At 44.5% G+C, this 21,421-nt stretch overlaps 1 protein-coding gene across 1 annotated transcript in view; it reads right to left on the minus strand.

Annotated features, from left to right (window-relative positions):
- The window catches only part of LOC124606435 (spore wall protein 2-like), a 62,832-nt gene extending 43,989 nt beyond the window's left edge, over positions 1-18,843 (minus strand). The window contains 5 exon segments of the mRNA XM_047138417.1: positions 13,089-13,378; positions 13,380-14,706; positions 14,808-15,027; positions 16,105-16,284; positions 18,718-18,843. Of these exon segments, the coding sequence (XP_046994373.1) occupies positions 13,089-13,378; positions 13,380-14,706; positions 14,808-15,027; positions 16,105-16,284; positions 18,718-18,843 (2,143 nt within the window).
- Positions 18,844-21,421: the final 2,578 nt, after the last annotated feature.

The raw sequence follows: 21,421 nt of genomic DNA on the forward strand, positions 1-21,421 counted from the left end.
GTACAGGACAGACTACGTAACAATCTAGTGCACACCAAAACTGTACCCACAACGCTATAGCAATCCCAATTGTATAACACTGAAACACACAAGTTCAGGTTTTTGTATTTGTTTACTAACAGCCGCTCACAGGTGGCATGAGGGGTTTAACTTACCAATCCGTATTGTGAACTTAGAAAACCAAAATAATAGCTGTTCTCATACTATTAGTTAGTAAATAAAAGTGTGTGTGTCATCTTCTCCAATAAAATTAAAAGCTGTTGGTAGCACCTCTCCATCTTTTTGCCTCCTGTGTCATGGTTACGTTGCGTTATTCACAGTCCTTTCTCGTCAGGAATCTTCTGTTGACAAACTTTCACTTCCTTAGCTACCTGTTAACGTGTAAACAGGCAAACTACCCGCCACTCTATGAAAGAAGCTGCTTGTTTGGTTCCACGAAGCAAACAAGTTTTACATTCTCTCCGCGTCCTGAAATGACACTGACGAAGTAGGCAAGAAAAATAAATAACGCTGTATTAAATAGTTCCCTTGGTCTTCATAAAGATTGATATCTTCGTCATTCTTCACTCCTTTATAAGCTCGATGCTATTCTAATGTCTGTTCTTGCATAGCCGCGATGGGGAAGATTAACCTCTGGCTGGGAGGGGAGGGAGATAGATCGTACTGCTTCTCTGCTTGCTGAGTGTCAATCGAGAGCAGATTTCATCACTGATATCTTTCGTCTGCCATTCTTAATCCCTTTGTATTGGTTTCCGGTCATAAATATATATTACGTATTCTGTGACATAAAGGTTCTGAAAGTGAAAAATTCTAGATTATTTCTTAACTTCTATGATTTCTGGCTTTTGTTGAGGCCTTCGTTTTGTCATTAACGTCGTCTACATTTTATAAGGCCTTCGTTTTGTCATTAACGTCGTCTACATTTTGAATGACTGACAACGGCAACAGAATTCAAAGTAAGTATAACTCTCTCTCTCTCTCTCTCTCTCTCTCTCTCTCTCTCTCTCTCTCTCTCACACACACACACACACACACACACACACACACACACACACACACTCTCTCTTATACTGAGAGTAACTGATAGTTCTACTATATGGAAATCAAATCTTGTGACTCGGAATAAGGAATTATAGTTTTCATAACTGAATATTCTGAGGATTCAAAATGAGTGGGTTTAGGCACTAAATCTGGTTTTATGGATAAGCTGTAGCCTACTGCTAGAAACTTGATTTCCTTCGGCAGAACTACCGGCAGACAGAGGGAGGGGTCTGAGGTGTTGGGAAAGGAAGATGTACACTCCTGGAAATTGAAATAAGAACACCGTGAATTCATTGTCCCAGGAAGGGGAAACTTTATTGACACATTCCTGGGGTCAGATACATCACATGATCACACTGACAGAACCACAGGCATATAGACACAGGCAACAGAGCATGCACAATGTCGGCACTAGTACAGTGTATATCCACCTTTCGCAGCAATGCAGGCTGCTATTCTCCCATGGAGACGATCGTAGAGATGCTGGATGTAGTCCTTTGGAACGGCTTGCCCTGCCATTTCCACCTGGCGCCTCAGTTGGACCAGCGTTCGTGCTGGACGTGCAGACCGCGTGAGACGACGCTTCATCCAGTCCCAAACATGCGCAATGGGGGACAGATCCGGAGATCTTGCTGGCCAGGGTAGTTGACTTACACCTTCTAGAGCACGTTGGGTGGCACGGGATACATGCGGACGTGCATTGTCCTGTTGGAACAGCAAGTTCCCTTGCCGGTCTAGGAATGGTAGAACGATGGGTTCGATGACGGTTTGGATGTACCGTGCACTATTCAGTGTCCCCTCGACGATCACCAGTGGTGTACGGCCAGTGTAGGAGATCGCTCCCCAAACCATGATGCCGGGTGTTGGCCCTGTGTGCCTCGGTCGTATGCAGTCCTGATTGTGGCGCTCACCTGCACGGCGCCAAACACGCATACGACCATCATTGGCACCAAGGCAGAAGCGACTCTCATCGCTGAAGACGACACGTCTCCATTCGTCCCTCCATTCATGCCTGTCGCGACACCACTGGAGGCGGGCTGCACGATGTTGGGGCGTGAGCGGAAGACGGCCTAACGGTGTGCGGGACCGTAGCCCAGCTTCATGGAGACGGTTGCGAATGGTCCTCGCCGATACCCCAGGAGCAACAGTGTCCCTAATTTGCTGGGAAGTGGCGGTGCGGTCCCCTACGGCACTGCGTAGGATCCTACGGTCTTGGCGTGCATCCGTGCGTCACTGCGGTCCGGTCCCAGGTCGACGGGCACGTGCACCTTCCGCCGACCACTGGCGACAACATCGATGTACTGTGGAGACCTCACGCCCCACGTGTTGAGCAATTCGGCGGTACGTCCACCCGGCCTCCCGCATGCCCACTATACGCCCTCGCTCAAAGTCCGTCAACTGCACATACGGTTCACGTCCACGCTGTCGCGGCATGCTACCAGTGTTAAAGACTGCGATGGAGCTCCGTATGCCACGGCAAACTGGCTGACACTGACGGCGGCGGTGCACAAATGCTGCGCAGCTAGCGCCATTCGACGGCCAACACCGCGGTTCCTGGTGTGTCCGCTGTGCCGTGCGTGTGATCATTGCTTGTACAGCCCTCTCGCAGTGTCCGGAGCAAGTATGGTGGGTCTGACACACCGGTGTCAATGTGTTCTTTTTTCCATTTCCTGGAGTGTAGCTGTTTGCTGCAGAACACGAGCCAGAAGCCTGCTTTCGATAACACGTGTTTCTCCGGGATCTGACACAATAGTGGAATAAAACGTTGTCGACTAATACGACCACTGGAAAAAATTGTTTAGTTTGGTAATGCTCATGATTTCCGAAAACACAGACGCAGTTATGGTACCTGGTTTAAATATCTCCCTTCTTTCGTCTGTAATATCGCAAATAAGACTAAGTACAGCATTGTCACTGGTAAATGATGTTCAAACGCTACAGATACAGATTCAAGAGATCCCCATGAAGGAGTAACGTAGTGATGACCCACAAACATCAGAGGTAGTAACGCGGAAACAACATAGAAGACCTTCAGAATCCACAAAGCCCTGAGTGAGTGTGTAACTTTCATTATTCTTACTCCCACTGACATTTGTTCAACTAGCAAAAACTGTATTTCGTTAACCGGTAGTTTCATTATCTTTCACTCATTAAAACCAAAAGGATACGGGCTAACCAAAGTGCAACGCAATGAGAGAAATGTGTCAGCTCGTTTACCAATCCTGGATGGCATATCGTTGTGTTGTCTAGCTGCATGAATACTATCCTATGAACATCATCATCATCATCATCTTGGACAGTTTCCAGCCATTGGCTGGGTCTGTCGGGAACACAAGCCTCTCCATCGTGTTCTGTCTTTCCACCATTCCCCCTCTTCCACCTTCGTCCAGTTCTCTCCTCTTCTCGTCACACATTCCTTCACTCCCTTCACCCATCTATCTCTTGGTCTTCCCCTGGGCCTCTTCCCCTCTAGTTGCAGATCAAGCATCCTCTTTGGAATTCTTCCCTCATCCATTCTCTTCATGTGTCCATACCACTGCAGTCTTGATTTTTCTATCCTGTCCTGTACTGGTTCCTCCTTTAGTCTTTCCCTCACATACACATTTCGCAATCTGTCTCGTCTTGTTACACTCAACCTGCTCCTCTGGAACTTCATTTCACTAGCTTGTATTCTACTTTTGTCGCTTTTGTGCATTACCCATGTCTCACTTCCGTATGCCAATATGGGGACAAAGTAGGTTCGGTATATAATTCCCTTGGATTTCTGTGGCACCTCCTTGCTCCATATAAGCCCACTGATGCATTTGAAGAACTGCCCTGCTTTTCTGCACCTTTCATTTATTTCCATTGCGTTTCCCCCCTTACTTTCAATCATGCTTCCCAGGTACTGGAAGTTCTCTACCACTTGTAGTTTTTCCCCTCCACAAGTTATATCCACATTTGGCCTATTCTTCTTCCTTGTTGTGACAATTATTTCACTTTTCTTTGCAGAGAAATGCATACCATATTGTGCTGCTGTTGCCTCCCATACATCTAATCCTATGAACAAGAAAATCAAAATCTGATTAACGACCTGGTTGTTCTCTCTATGTACACTCAAGCTCATAAATTAAGGATAATTGCAGAATGTGGTGCCAAACAGCGTGGTGCTATAGAAAACTGGCGCTAATAGCGTAGGCATGTAGGGAGCACACATGACACAGATCTGTAAGTTACGGTATTGGAGATAAGTTGAGAAAACCGTCCCGAAACACATGTACTACAAAACGCCACTGTTTCCTGCACATGTACCCCGACATCAATATGGGATATGATCACCATGCACACGTACACAGGGCGCACAACGTGTTGGCATACTCTGGATCAGGTGGTCGTGCAGCTGCTGGGGTATAGCCTCCCATTCTTGCGCCAGTGCCTGTCTGAGCTCTTGAAGTGTCCTAGGGGTTTGAAGACGAGCAGCGATACGTCGACCGAGAGCACCCCAGACGTGCTCGATGGGGCTTAGGTCTGGAGAACAGGCAGGGCACTCCATTCGCGTGATATCTTCTGTTTCAAGGTACTTCTCGACGATGGCAGGTCGGTGGGGCCGTGCGTTATCGTCCATCAGGAGGGAGGTGGGACCCACTGCACCCCTGAAAAGGCGGACGCACTTGTGATAAATGACGTCCCGTTACACCTGATCTGTTACAGTTCCTCTGTCAAAGACATGCAAAGGTGTACGTGCACCAATCATAATCCCACCCCACACCATCGAAACACGACATCCATACAGGTCCCTTTCAAGGACATTAAGGGGTTGGTATCTGGTTCCTGGTTCACGCCAGATGAAAACCCGGCGAGAATCACTGTTCAGATTATACCTGGACTCGTCCGTGAACATAACCTGGGACCACTGTTCCAATGACCATGTACTGTGTTCTTGACACCAGGCTTTACGGGCCCTCCTGTGACCAGGGGTCAGTGGAATGCACCTTGCAGGTCTCCGGGAGAATAAACCATATCTGTTCAGTCGTCTGTAGACTGTGTGTCTGGAGACAACTATTCCAGTGGCTGCGGTAAGGTCCAGAGCAAGGCTACCTGCAGTACTCCATTGCCGTCTGCGGGCACTGATGGTGAGATATCGGTCTTCTTGTCGTGTTGTACACTGTGGACGTCCCGTACTGTAGTGCCTGGACACGTTTCCTGTCTGCTGGAATCGTTACCATAATCTTGAGATCACACTTTGTGGCACAGGGGGGCGTGTGCTACGACCTGCTGTGTTTGACAAGCCCCCAGTCGCCCTAGTATTCTACCCCTCATAACGTCATCAATATATGTTCTTTGAGCCATTTCCAACACACAGTCAACATTAGCACGTCTGAAAACGTCTGCACACTTACTCGTATGCTCCGTACTCTGACATGCACTAACAATGTGGACTGCAGCCAGCGTCACCGTTAAGACGACTAGAGGTCAAATGCACCGCATGGTCGTACCCCGAGGTGATTTAAACCCGCAATCCGCCCACCAGAGCGTTGTTTTACCATGTATCAGCATTATCCCTCATTTATGAGCATGATTGTATTAGATTGTGACAGATCATTTAGTGTGTCGGAAGGAGACATAAATTTGAGTTAAAGCTGTGGGAGAATAACGTTAAGTATCTCTATTGTTCTGCTAGAAATCAAAAAACGATATGGTCAAAAAAGCTTCACTTACGTGAATGTATGGTGTCTGTTTTTTCGGCCATGTCCTAAAAACCAGATACCACGCATTCATATAATTGATTTGCCTAGATGGGCAATGTGTCCACCTTCTTCAGTACGTATGCACAGGTACATCCGATCTCCTGCGGGCATTTCAGAGAAGCGAGCGTGGAAGAAATGGACAAGGACTGCGGATAGGTGACGCGTACTTGCGCTTCGCTAACGGGGTTTTTGTAAATGTCTTTCCAGTCTATTACATACTAGATTGTAACTTCCCACATTACCTGCCAGTCGTTGTCAGCCTGCGAGTTCATAGAAATCGGCACCAGTAACATTGTGACACAAGTACAGCCGCCGTCCTGTGAAGTGCTTACCTGATACTTCTCTTTCTGAAAATTAAACCCATGTGTCCCTTTAGTCAGGCCTTTTTTCTCTATATAAAAATATCGGATACCTTCATTGATGGTAAACGCAACGTGATCCTTAACAGCTACTTTTCTTTGCAGGGGCTGGATGCGCGAATATTTCAGTCGGATTGCACTTACATTGTGAGTTGGTGAGTTTGGTTAAATCACCTGGAAAGCGGAGCAGGGGTGGCTGTCCTCCGAGCTTGTCTTCTATACGTTCCCTGTGTCACTTTTCTGCCTGTCTTTGCATGCTGCGGGTAATGGAAGCTCCAATATTTATGTCCGACGGCCTTTCACGACGTAGCATTCACGTTGTTTGTCTTTCTGACCGCAGACAGGAAAAGAACAGAGTGCAAAGGGGATTGGGGAGAGGGGGGGGGGGGAGGGAGAGGAAGGATTGTTAACATGCAACTGTGCTACACGCAACGAAAATTCTCTGGTCTACTGAAGCATCGTGTGTCCTTCATTAGCAGTTACTATGGTTAATTAGAGAAAGTGACAGGGTCGTGTTTTCGAAATCAGTAATGTCTCCTTAGCATAACCGTATTTTCACCCACATGAAAGCGCAAACACGCGAGAAAAGGAGAAGATACGTCAATCAGTGCTGCAGTCTACTCATGGCGAACTTGTTTTCTGTTTCTGAAAAATATATTGTGCCCCTGGTTGTACTTAGAGTACTGAATTCAAAACTGTTTTTACTTTTTTCCTGTCAGGTATAGTTTATGAGTAATCGCAATTTTATATCTGTTTTCTGTTTCTGATATAGCGCAGCAAACATGAGATGAAATTCGATAAACAAATCCACGTTTTTATTAGGTTATAAGTTCATCACATTAATGGATGGTGAGATCTAACATACAACACAGTAATCTTTGTGTATATGCTTTATAGCGTTTATTTGACATGAGAAATTACAGAAGATTGCCAAAAAAATGAGCCCTTGTATTGTAATGCACATCAATTTTTTTCTTGTACAGTGAATCTTTATTCTCTCGAATGATATTCAATCAATAATCTGCTAACGTAGAAGGTACCCACTTCCCTTCATAACTTCTTTCTATGGTAGAAATGTCTTTGTGGAATCTTTCGCTGTGTTCATCTGATACGTCACAACAACTCTCTGTGAAGTAGTCCTGATGAGAGTCCATCATAGGTACCTTCAAAGACATATTGCACCCCAGATCTTGATATGGTTTCATCATACTATTCACCATTGCTTTGTAGTTAGTAGCTCCTCTACTTCTGAGGATGTTTTCTGACACCATCTTGAAACAGTCCCATGCCGTCTTTTCTTTGTCGGTTAAAGGTGCTTCAAAATTTGCGTCTTTCTGCAGCTCCTTGATTTGTGGGCCCACAAATACACCTTTCTTTATTTTTGTAGCTGAAAGACAGGGGAATCTGGTAGCTAGATATGCAAACTCACTGCCTTTGCGATCCAAGGCCTTTATGAATTATTTCATTAGGCCAAGTTCGATGTGAAGCGGTGGGAGTAGTATATCTTCAGGAGCTACCACACTTTGGCGTTGTACATTCTTTTCGCCCACTTTCCATCTCCGCCTACGTCATTTCTTTTTCGCATAGTGAGAATATCTGTCTCGACTATCCTACCCGCAAAGAAAACAGGCATACTTCGTGTAGCCTTATTGTATTAGCAGTACCTTAGCAATTACTTTGAAATCTGCACATATTTTCCATTTGTAATCGTTGAATTGTAATGAATTTAGATCCTTTGTACGAATTTTTAATTCTCTTTGGTCAAGCTGGCGTAAGCTACTGGAACAGAGGGTATTTTATTCCCGTTATGGAGCAAAACACCCTTGAGACTTGTTTTCTCTACGAAAGTCTCCAGGTCTGTGAAAAATAGATGAAGTTCAGGACATTCATTAGGCCAGAAACAGCATTGCAAAATGCCAGTGCTCCGTCAGTTGCAAAATAGGAAATAAAGGCGTGTTCTCTGTGCCTGAACCCACTGATTTTAGTACTTTGGTGGAGTAGATTATACTCTTGTCATCTTAAACCAAGCAGCTGCGCCTTTCGTTTACCTAGTCCTAGATCACGTCATAAACCATTTAAATCTGCTTGTGTTAACAAATGTAGCGATGACTCGCTTGTGCAGTCACCTTTATGATCACCATCTGTAATTTCTTCAGTATTTGTTACTTCAGTGTCACTCCGAAACTCTGAAGGCAGATCCGGGTAAACAATGTTCCTGTTCGATGTTTTGTTTGTAAAACCTTGAATTTTTGTTAGAAATAGCAAACAGTCACGTGGTCCTTGGGCTCCCTCCACACCATGGGCACAGTGAACTACATTAATATTAGAGAACTAGAGAAACGCTACGAAATATGACAGACGGTTACTAGGCAGCCAAAACACCCACCTTTTAACATTGACACAAATTACGGCTTGCACCACTGTTGTAACTCGGTGCACCTGTCTTTGGGAAGCGTGGGGGTTTACTGCCGAGGCAGCCACCGGTTGTCGCCGTTCGAGTTAATGAGCTATTGCAGGTGGTCGTAATGACATAGGTGTGGCGGGGGATAACCCAACGACGTCTGATTATTCCCACCTGCTGGTGAAAAAGAAATTGTCACATTCCATCATTACTGTATGCGGCAACACACCCGTATTTCTCTATACCATCCCTGTGTTTGCCATGAATTGTGGATATACATTAAAATTTATGTATACATATTACATAAAAAGTATCCCTGACAACGATATTTTGTTTACATATTTGAATTTACCACATACCTTAATATCAGTAATAGAACACTTGTCGAACAGTGTTAGCACTTCCACTTTCGAAGTTTAACCATAGTAGGTCATTGTCACAAAAGTAAGATTTTGTATATCCGCTACCATGTGAGAAAAAAAGGGTCATAATAATAACGTGAAATTACGAAAAATGAATAAGAAAAAAAGATTCGCAACATTAAGTTACGCTGTTGCCCAGAGGTGAGTACTCAGTTTTACACATTATAAATCAAGCAGACAGTAATAAAAAGTATGACAAGTGACATTTTCTGTAAATTTGCAATCAGTTTCTGTACTATTCCGTAGAACATAAATTAACAATGATCTAAATTCCATGAAGGCGATATTAATTATTATTCAGAGACTGAATGCCAGTGTTAATAATCTGGAACTGAACCAGTAATCCCACCCCTGAGTTTTTAAATAATAGAGCTCCGTTTTTAAAAAGCTAGTTTTCCACACATCTCATTGTTTATGACATTATACTTCCTGACATATATGTCGTACAATGGTATAATTTTGTAGGTCTGTTTAGTGGTATGTGTAGCTTCTGTTTTCAAAATGTGTTTCGAGTTAGTAGTAAAGAAATAATAAATTATATTTCAGTGGAGGATACGGAAGTTTTGCTGCGTAAACAACTAATATCTAGTAATCGATGACTTTTTCCTTTGTGACTGTATATAATGGATGTTCCGCTGTTGAGTAATAGCTTCTCTAACCAGCATCCCGTACGAGCAAACCAACTGCGACTTTAGCTGCGCTGACCGGAACTTTAGGTAACTGTGCTATGTACGGCTCTGTTTAAAAAAGAACAGCTCGATGATGTCAGAGAGTAGAGCTGCACACGCCTCCTTTCATGTTCAGCAGCTAACTCGCTGCAAATAATAATCTATAGCTGTGATCCTGGAGTCAAATAGTCTGCGTGCTAGCTATAATTATGAATTAATAAATAAACAGACATATTTATTAAAGTTTAATCAACAATCATTAAAAAGCATTCTGTTCTAACGTCTGAAATGGATACAGACGACAGAGAATTATGCTGAGTAAGGCTTATTCAAGAAGATATATCACAAATACATGAAAAGTGGTCCTGCGATAACTTTGTACATTGCAGACGGAAATAATGTTATGAAATGCAGTAGAATTGCATTGAACGCTTTACGAGATTGGTAGCAAAATCCACAAGCTAAATGGTTATCCAAGACATGTGGAAAAACTAATCCCATTTCGTGATCACAATACACGAAATATTTGTCAGTTCAAAATAATTCAGAGTTCGATATGCCGATTTGCATAACAACTCACGAGATATAACAAACAGAAACTCGTGGTTCATCTGTTTTCAGTTTCGTGTTAAAGGAAGTGGAAAAAGGCGAAGTTCTACATTGGAGGACATGCAGACCTCTACAGACTTAGATTTGCTTCAAAAGTGAAAGTATTGTGGCAACTATCCATCACTCAGAATCTGTCACCCACACAACCAAACAGCGCACTGCCTTATACACAGGTCTGCCTTCCCCACCAAAAATACGTCATTATTACGTTCGTCAGAGATGATGTGGCTTAACTTGACCACTTTCTGAATCAAATTAATATTATTACGATAATACTGAAATAAGAAAATGTTTTAAACATTGAGTCACACTCAAACCAGTCATAATAAATATAAATAAAGGTTTGTTCATAAATAAATATACCAGCATTCTTGTGGCAGTGGGATCACGTTAAATGACATGAGATTGTCGTTAAATATTGTTTAAACAATTATTTATGTCTTCTTGATAGAAGCGACTTTTGTTTCTCTTTTCAATGGTGGTGTCAGCTAACTCTTATCAATTACCATGGTTTTTAATATCAATTTTAAACAACATTTAAATAGCGCAATTGGCAAAATACCAGCACATTCCTTAAATAACAATACAAGTATGACACGGAGTGGCCGAACGGTTCTAGGCGCTACAGTCTGAAACAGCGCGACCGCTCCGATCGCAGGTTCGAATCCTGCCTCGGGCATGGATATGTGTGATGTCCTTCGGTTAGTTAGGTTTAAGTAGTTCTACGTTCTAGGGGACTGATGACCTCAGAAGTTAAGTCCCATAGTGCTCAGAGCCATTTTTGAACCAAGTATGACAAGATATGATGCTGCATTCGATTGCTGTGTTGTTGTGGAGAATATGATGATTCTGATAGACACTTACATAATGAGAAAGACAAAAATACATAATAAATCCATAAATAAATTAGATACATATCAGTAGCTTTCAGGGATGATATCTATAGTGTAGTGCTATCATTTCAGATATCGCTTGTTGAAATTACACGTATTTAAAAGCTGTTAATTCTATAGTTAATTGTGAAAATATTTAGTCACTGTAAATTATAAACTTTTGTAGTTTTAAAGATACTGAAAAATCATTTTCTCATTGGATGCACCTTATTTTTCTGAGATCGATGATGTATTCAGATTTGCTTGGTTATGTAAGTGTGATTTATTATAGATTTTCTAAGAGCCGTAAGTAGCCACATTTGAGACTGTCCAACACTCCAGAATTTCTAGCGTATCTCATGCCGTCCTAAACGAGCAGCGGCCATCCAAATTCTCCAGGATGTACACATTTCCAGCCATGTGCTCGTCGCCCCTGGATCTGAGCTCACCGCATAACGTCCTGTTTATACAAATTCGCACTCACCAATTCACCATTCTTCAATGCCAGGCCTAAGCGGCCGAATAACTCACCCACATACTCGTAACGGTACACCTTTCACCATTTTATGGGTGGTGCCAGGTAGAAAAAGCTTCGTAATGGTTTTAACTTACATGCAGAATTTGTTGGGATTTGCTAACTGCTTTCGTTTTCAAATACTGGATGTATAGTCTGGGTAATTTGCACTCAATCAGTTACGCTACCTCAACACATGTACACAATTTCCAAATTTGCGTTAAACCTCTAACGTAAGACTAGGCCTCTAAATGAGTATATTACGACGACATTTAAAATTTTTAAAGTTGAGTGTTAATTGTATGAAATAAAAAGATACAAATTTTGTTTGCCCTGGAAGCCATTCGAGAGGAAGCCTGCAACTAAGATTGTGCACCGTTATAGGTGTTTAGTAACACAAAGCAACAAGCCTTTTTAAGATCATAACAAATTACATTGATTAGTATACAGCTGCCAAGCATCATTGTTCCATTAGATTGTATAACAAACGATCAAGCTCACACAAATTACGGCGATGTCTTCAGCTGTTGGGCAGTATTACGCTAATCATTGAATTTTATTATGATCTGAAGAGGGCTCGTAGATAAGCCGAAACTAGGAATGGTATAAAATCGTATTTGCAATCTTGACTGTTACGGGTTCCTCTCAATCCGTGGCTTCAAAAGGGAAAATAGCTTGATAGGATGCATTGTGGAGCATCAAAAAATACGAGGTGGTTTGAATTAAACATTCGTTGCTTGAGAAGACCGCCGTGACAAACTGGAGGGCGTTGGACAATGAAACTTTGTGGAAACGTTTGTAAGGACTTGCGGAAGAGAGATAACGAATAAACCATTGAAAGAAGTACATTTTAATTTCCACATGAGAGGGAGACATTTGTTAATTGCGTACCATGTTTAAATTTCCGTATACAAGCACTGGTAAATGCGACGACCATCTGCATCGACGACAGCCTGGAGCCGCACTAGAGATTGCTCTACTCTTTCCCAAATCAATGGTGGATCAGGAAACGTTCAGTTGTCGTGACACAGCTCATGAACTTCTTGGAAATCGCACTTTGCATCAAACACTCTCATTCATGGCCACAGTAACTTCTTCAAAAATTTGTGGCGCGGTTGGTCGCCGGCCTCTCCAACCAGCAGTTCCCAAATCGCCAATTAATTCCATCTTCCGAACCATGTATCTCAATTGCAGTGCAGGAAGGGACCTCTACGTATTCCTTTAACGTGTCGACACTCATTAAGACCTGCAGCGCTATGACTGTTATTTTGATAAAACAGCTTTACAAATAAAGCCCTGCTCGTCCTGTCCAGACCCATATTGATTGTCTGCTGCAGAGTGCAATAATGTTTGAACAATGAGTACATTAGACATACAGCACAAACTACTTGATATCTGTGCATATAAAGAAGGCTTTGCTCGTAGTAATTGGAGTGGATAAGAATTTTTAACATTTTTTCATTAACGATCGTTACGTCTATTCATCTTGCCCTTCATTTTGTCCTTCACCTTGTCCATTGCCTTGCTTTTACTCTTCACCTTCTTATCCACTTTGCTCTGCCCCATTCTCTTGCTATTCCCTTGCTCTTGTTCTTCCCCTTCCCCTTGTTCTTCCCCTTCCCCTTGTTCTTCCCCTTCCCCTTGTTCTTCCCCTTCCCCTTGTTCTTCCCCTTCCCCTTGTTCTTCCCCTTCCCCTTCCCCTTCCCCTTGCTCTTCCCCTTCCCCTTGCTCTTCCCCTTCCCCTTGCTCTTCCCCTTCCCCCTTGCTCTTCCCCTTCCCCTTGCTCTTCCCCTTCCCCTTGCTCTTCCCCTTCCCCTTGCTCTTCCCCTTCCCCTTCCTCTTCCCCTTCCCCTTGCTCTTCCCCTTCCCCTTGCTCTTCCCCTTCCCCTTGCTCTTCCCCTTCCCCATGCTCTTCCCCTTCCCCTTCCCCTTGCTCTTCCCCTTCCCCTTGCTCTTCCCCTTCCCCTTCCCCTTCCCCTTCCCCTTCCCCTTCCCCTTCTCCTTCCCCTTCCCCTTGCTCTTCCCCTTCCCCTTGCTCTTCCCCTTCCCCTTGCTCTTCCCCTTCCCCTTGCTCTTCCCCTTCCCCTTGCTCTTCCCCTTCCCCTTGCTCTTCCCCTTCCCCTTGCTCTTCCCCTTCCCCTTGCTCTTCCCCTTCCCCTTGCTCTTCCCCTTCCCCTTGCTCTTCCCCTTCCCCTTGCTCTTCCACTTCCCCTTGCTCTTCCCCTTCCCCTTGCTCTTCCACTTCCCCTTGCTCCTCCCCTTCCCCTTCCCCTTGCTCTTCCCCTTCCCCTTGCTCTTCCCCTTCCCCTTGCTCTTCCCCTTCCCCTTGCTCTTCCCCTTCCCCTTGCTCTTCCCCTTCCCCTTGCTCTTCCCCTTCCCCTTGCTCTTCCCCTTCCCCTTGCTCTTCCCCTTCCCCTTGCTCTTCCCCTTCCCCTTGCTCTTCCCCTTCCCCTTGCTCTTCACCTTCCCCTTGCTCTTCCCCTTCCCCTTGCTCTTCCCTTTCCCCTTGCTCTTCCTCTTCCTCTCACTCTTCCTCTTCCCCTTGCTCTTCCCCTTCCCCTTGCTCTTCCCCTTCCCCTTGCTCTTCCCCTTCCCTTTGCTCTTCCTCTTCCTCTCGTTCTTCCTCTTCCCCTTCCCCTTCCCCTTGCTCTTCCTCTTCCTCTCGTTCTTCCTCTTCCCCTTCCTCTTCCCCTTCCCCTTGTTCTTCCTCTTCCCCTTGCTCTTCCTCTTCCCCTTGCTCTTCCTCTTCCCCTTGCTCTTCCTCTTCCCCTTGCTCTTCCTCTTCCCCTTGCTCTTCCTCTTCCCCTTGCTCTTCCTCTTCCCCTTGCTCTTCCTCTTCCCCTTGCTCTTCCTCTTCCCCTTGCTCTTCCTCTTCCCCTTGCTCTTCCCCTTCCCCTTGCTCTTCCTCTTCCCCTTCCCCTTGCTCTTCCTCTTCCCCTTCCCCTTGCTCTTCCTCTTCCCCTTCCCCTTGCTCTTCCTCTTCCTCTTCCCCTTCCCCTTGCTCTTCCTCTTCCCCTTCCCCTTGCTCTTCCTCTTCCCCTTCCCCTTGCTCTTCCCCTTCCCCTTGCTCTTCCTCTTCCCCTTCCCCTTCCCCTTGCTCTTCCCCTTCCCCTTGCTCTTCCTCTTCCCCTTGCTCTTCCTCTTCCCCTTGCTCTTCCTCTTCCCCTTGCTCTTCCTCTTCCTCTTCCCTTTACTGTTCCTCTTCTGCTCTCCCTCTTGCTCTTGCTCTCCCTCTTCCTCTTGCTCTTGCTCTCCCTCTTCCTCTTGCTCTTGCTCTCCCTCTTCCTGTCGGTCTTCCTCTTTCTCTTTGCCTTCACCTCCACCTTCTTCTTCATTTTGCTCTTCTTCTTCTTCTTCTTCTTCACTTTGCTCTTCACATTCTTCTTCACTTTGCTCTTCACATTCTTCTTCAGCCTGTCCTCAACTTGTCCTTCACCTTGTCCTTCATATCCCTGTTCCCCTGCCTATTCCTTCTCTCATTCCTCTGCCTCTGCATCTGTATCTACCTCTCCCAGTTCCTTTTGCTGACTGAGTGAAGTGGCACCGTGCTCGTATTAGGGACGATGGCAGTTCAAATCCCTGTCCAGCGATACAGATTTAATATTTCCGCCATCCCCTTAAAATCAGTTATGGTGAAAACTGGGATGATTTCACAGTCTTTAAGGGACTCGTTGTCAGTGTGGTGTTATACTCTAATATTCAGTCATCCTCCTCCACCGACGCCATAAAGAAATTACATGCTGTCTTGTGATGATACAGATACTCTACCATGCAGTTGATATCTGTACCTGATTTGTGTTACACAACTGCTATTTTAGTGCAACATATTCACAGCTGAGAATACAGACAACAGTCATCTGTGTAAGGAAACGATGACAATGGAAACCTGTGCTGGACCAGGACTTGAATTTCCCCAAGTGGTGGCCTTAACCACTTTGGCTATCTATGCTCGAATCACGACCACCCCCAGACTTCCTTATGTCGTCGTCCATGCTCCACAACCTGTACAAAAATTGCATAATTCCTGTGCAGGGGAGCATATTTTAATTGAAAGTCGCTGCCTTACATCGACGGATGAACAGGATATTGCAGTGGCTGTTAAGAAAAACGATGCAGTGTTCCTTTGCGCAAGCATGCGTTTTCGAAGGAACATCGCATCGTACTTCTTAACGACACAGGCATTGCAGTATCGTAGGTATTATTTTATCAGATCAGCAGAATCGATTCGGGCTTTATACGTAAGACACTGTGGCGGAAACATATTTCCGATCGGTTTCGTCGCGCATGTCGCGTCGAAAGCAAGCGTTGTGTCTGTAGCCGAGGAAGGGCAGTGAGACACGGTGCGAACGGCCAGGTGAGGGAACGGCGCGGAGCAGCGGGAGGCGGCTGGCGGCCGGCGCGGCGTGAGAAGAACTGAGCACAGTGGAGAGCAGAGGAGGCGAGGCGAGGCGCGGCGGGCGGCTGCGGCTGGTGGAGCGTGAAGGGCGATACGATCGCCGGGTCCGCCGTGGCGCAGCACAGCTCAGCACGACTGCCGGCCGCGGCGGCGAGAAGGCGGCGATCACGCCTAGGACTCCGGACTCCGCCTCTGCCGGCGGCGGCGGCGGCGGCGACGACGCGCCGTAACGAGTGATTCACGAGAGCCGACAGCGCCGCGCCGCGCTGCGTGCCCTGCCGCCACCCCGCTACCCGTCCAGGTCTACATTTGCATACGCACGCTGAATCAGTAACTCCACCGGCAGTACCAGGTGATTCAAAAGGAAATAGCTGTTTCAGTTTTCCCATACAGGCATACTATGAAAGAGAGAAACACGTTGCGCCTGTCACTGGATAGAGAAAGGATCAAAGTTTTGACATAGCTCCGCTGGGACTACATGACGATAGAAATCATTTTGTGTCTTGGAATTTCCGCGAAATCAGTCCATTGCAGCATGCATTCCGCCGTCGATTCAGCAAGAAGCCGCCTCTGCACTATCAGATTTATGACTGGCAAGCGAAATTTTTGGGAGTTTGTTGCATATGCAAAGGGGAGAGCACAGGTCGACCACGCACTTCTGATAAAAATGTCGAGCGTATATGAATTCGTTCACGCAGAGCCCGCGGAAGACCACAAGACGTGCAATCCGAGATCTTCACTTTCCTCGGACAAACTAGGGCACATCTGTATGTGGCACCAGAATATGATTTTATACACTACTGGCCATTAAAATTGCTACACCACGAATATGACGTGCTACAGACGCGACATTTAACCGACAGGAAGAATATGCTGTGATATGCAAATCATTAGCTCTTCAGAGCATTCACACAACGTTGGCGCCGGTGGCGACACCTACAACGTGCTGACATGAGGAAAGTTTCCAACCGATTTCTTCTCATACACAAACAGCAGTTGACCGGCGTTGCCTGGTGAAACGTTGTTGTGATGCCTCATGTAAGGAGGAGAAATGCGTACCATCACGTTTCCGACTTCGATAAAGGTCGGATTGAAGCCTATCGCGATTGCGGTTTACCGCATGGCGACATTGCTGCTCGAGTTGGTCGAGATCCAATGAGTGTTAGCAGAATATGGAATCGGTGGGTTCAGGAGGGTAATACGTAACGCCGTGCTGCATCCCAACGGCCTCGTATCACTAGCAGTCGAGATGACAGGCATCTTACCCGCATGGCTGTAACGGATCGTGCAGCCACGTCTCGATCCCTGAGTCAACATATGGGGACGTTTGCAAGACAACAACCATCTGCACGAACAGTTCGACGACGTTTGCTGCAACATGGACTACCACCTCGGAGACCATGGCTGCGGTTACCCTTGACGCTGCATCACATACAGGGCCGCCTGCGATGGTGTACTCAACGACGAACCTGGGTGCACGAATGGCAAAACGTCATTTTTTCGGATGAATCCAGGTTCTGTTTACAGTATCATGATGATGGCATCCCTTTTTGGCGACATTGCGGTGAACGCACATTGGAAGCGTGTATTCTTCATCGCATACTGGCGTATCACCCGGCGTGATGGTATGGGGTGCCGTTGGCTACACGTCTCGGTCACCTCTTGTTCGCATTGACGGCACTTTGAACAGTGGACGTTACATTTCAAATGTGTTACGACCCGTGACTCTACCCTTCATTCGATCCCTGCGAAACCCTACATTTCAGCAGGATAATGCACGACCGCATGTTGCAGGTCCTGTACGGGTCTTTCTGGATACAGAAAATGTTCTACTGCTGCTCTGGCCAGCATATTCTCCAGATCTCTGACCAATTGAAAACGTCTGGTCAATGGTGGCCGAGCAACTGGCTCGTCACAATACGCCAGTCACTACTCTTGATGAACTGTGGTATCGTGTTGAACGTGCATGGGCAGCTGTACCTGGACACGCCATCCAAGCTCTGTTTGACTCAATGCCCGGGCGTATCAAGGCCGTTACTACGGCCAGAGGTAGTTGTTCTGGGTACTGATTTCTCGCGATCTATGCACCCAAATTGCGTGAAAATGTAATCACATGCCAGATCTAGTATAATATATTTCTCCAATGAATACCTGTTTATCATCAGCAACTCTTCTTGGTGTAGCAATTTTAATGGTCAGTAGTGTAAACGATTTATGTCTTTGATAGGCTTTATATCGCTGACTGTGTAAGACCGCAGACCCAGCGATACTGGTTCTGGTCTGAGATCATTATGGTGTTGGGAGTAAGAGAGCGCTTGGCGCGCAGTTATAGGTAGCTGTCGGTGAGCGATGGACGATGGAATAGACAGTTTTTGTGGTGTGGAGACATCTACAAACATGGACGTCTCGTTTGTTGCATTATGTGCGTAATTACCACTAATGGAATCTGATGGATGCTTAAGAATAGACTGAGTACTTTACAGTATTGTTTCCTCTCACATACTACTGGCAATCTAATTAATTAACTGAAAAGTGGGTAAATCACTGACTTAATTCGGTAAACAATCAAGATTTGAATTGTGCACATCAAGCATGTGCAGATCAGCAGCGTCCGCAATACCGGAATCTACTGTCTGATTATTAGTCAAATTAGTGAGCGAAATTTTATTGTCAGGAAACTGTACATTTTATTTGGAAACGGAACTCACGCTTTCTGTGGTGCTTTGCACCAGTTGCACCGCAGAAATATCAACATTGTTGTCAATAGTAGGAAACTCGTTTATTTCGATGTTTCCAATTGTAAGATTACGTGCCGGAACCTTAACACGCGACATCGTAAATCACATACAGGGTGCAATTCCAAAGACAACAAATATTGAACAATTGAATCAATCGAAAACAAAGTGGAGCATAAGAATGCCGATGAACTGTGGAAAAATTTTGTACAAGTTAGTAAACTGCGTTGCGCCAATCAATCTAACAACTATTATTCCTACAGAGTGGTTGAGAGAACAGTATAATGTATGTATATATATAGACTATTTTAATGTCAAAGACTGCACAAAGCGAACGACTGGCAGAGCTATCGCCAAGTGTAACGTTCTTTTAAAAAATGATTAATGCTTTACGATTACGTTGAATGAATGTCTCATGTTTGGAATGGGTACTGAACTCTAATTCTCTTGTGGCGTGTTGTAAGTGTAAATGGTAAGCTTACTCTGTGTTATCGTTAGCAAAATCTTTATAGGAATTGATTGGGCAATGCAACTGCCAATACCAATAAAGAAATACAGTCACTGTAGAATACATTCAGCCCCTCAGGCACTGAATCATCGGGCCCTGTTCAAAACTGATAGCTTTGATCCCTGTGCACATAACAAATAAATTAAATTGTCTTACCTCTAAAGCAGCAACCGTGGACGCGATATATTCTGGTCTCTCATAAAACACACATAAATGCTAACTACAGGTTCAGCAGTGTGCAATGCTGGCCATAATACTTGAAATGCACGTGAAATTCTTTGTGCTGAAAAGCGAGAACATTTAAGAAAATTCAATTTCTTTGAAAAATATGACGTGGACAGGGAGTTGGTACTGATTGTGGTGAATTACTGAGTTTTTTTAGCAAAATTATATTGCAAGTTAGGTAGTCTTTTTAAAAAATCCAACAATTGAAATTACATTACTCACAATTGTTTCACAAGCAATGAGATTTAAACAGTAAGTACTATATAACCTCATTTGACCACCATAATTGCAAACTTCCCCCACAAAAACTAATAATTGAATAAAATTATCAAATACAAAAAGCCGTAGTGGAAGGAAAACAGTGATAAATGAATACATAGTTCTCTACAATGGAACTCTGTTCTCTGCCCTCAAAGAACTATTAGATAAGACCAACCTATAGAGCTTCCCCCCCCCCCCACCCCCCGCCCCCCTACCACACACACAAAGAAATATTCAGAACAACCGCCAGAAACACCTTCAACTGTTCCACTGTCAGCCATGTTTGTTTTTACAGTTGGTAAAACAGTGAAACAGTGACAGCTCGATATATTGTACTTCACAGTGAAGAAGATGAGGAAAAAGAAAACGTAAGTGAAACATATTGTAAATACACACACACACACACACACACACACACACACACACCCGTCAACACAGAATTAATTAATTTTAGGCATAGCCATAACAATTTTCAAATCGTAATTTTGGCTTAAATAATTATTCTACTTTAAGGTGTACGTGGTTGAAGGTGACAAGCCGTGAACAAAATAGTCACTGTAGAAACATAACACATCAGGAAAACCACAACATGTGGTATAAAGGTATGAATTCATAATTTTATGTTTTTCTTCAAATATCTGTAATTACTATTTTGAAAACTAATATTTACATGTGTACAAAAAGTAAAGAACATTCTTTACCTTTATCAGCCATAAAATAAAAGCCCACTGAAGATGCTGCAACTGCAATGAATATGTTTCGGATAAAAAACAAAATTGTGTTTTGCTAAAGGCGGACCCCATTCAAAAACGTATGTATCATTGCAAATCATCAAATTACATATAGCTCTCTTAACAAATCTTAGAAGCATTACAATAGTGAAACATCTAACTAGCCTTTTGATCAAATCAGTTTACGTACATTCTGGGGTTACTCAACAATTACAAATTATCAGCCAACTGATCTATACTATGCGCTGACAAAAACAAAAATCATAATTATTTAACATCTTTACGTTGCTTGCATGAAGACTTCTGCTTCAGTGTTCAACAATATTGACATACCTACATTAATCTAACACTTGATGGATTCACAGAGCACACCACGAAGAACTGCCTACTCCATCCTCTTTCGCTCACAAATAGCTACCTACAACTGTGCGCCAAGCGCTCACTTAGTACAACACTAAAATTATCTCAGATCAGAAGCAGTATCTCTGGGTCTGCGGTCTTACACAGTCAGCGATATAAAACCTATCAAAGACATAAATCGCTTATAAAATCATATTCGGTTGCCACACACAAATGTGCCCCAGTAGACTCCTTTCAGTGTGTTCTGAAACGACACCTGCATGTGAAGGCTTAAAAGTTACAGTTACCACAGCAACTGCGTGCCGAAAAGCATAACAGAAGGTACGCATTTACCATTCCAATTCTCTAGGATATGCCGGAAGACATTTCTTCCAAACGACTGTTTTAACAAATCCCTGGCTTCTTCGTTGTCGAACATGAGTCACCGAATCTAAATGTGTTTTGTGCCGATTCTGTCCACAAAGTTTATGGTCCTTTCTTTGTTGCGGAGGACACGGTGATACAAATACCATACATAGACATGCTGCAAAGTTAATTGTTTCCTGAACTTCACGAACATTCCAATGGTTTGATTTTTATGTATGACAGTGCC

The sequence above is a fragment of the Schistocerca americana genome, chromosome 3 (assembly GCF_021461395.2).
Source record: "Schistocerca americana isolate TAMUIC-IGC-003095 chromosome 3, iqSchAmer2.1, whole genome shotgun sequence".
NCBI classification, from domain to species: domain Eukaryota; kingdom Metazoa; phylum Arthropoda; class Insecta; order Orthoptera; family Acrididae; genus Schistocerca; species Schistocerca americana.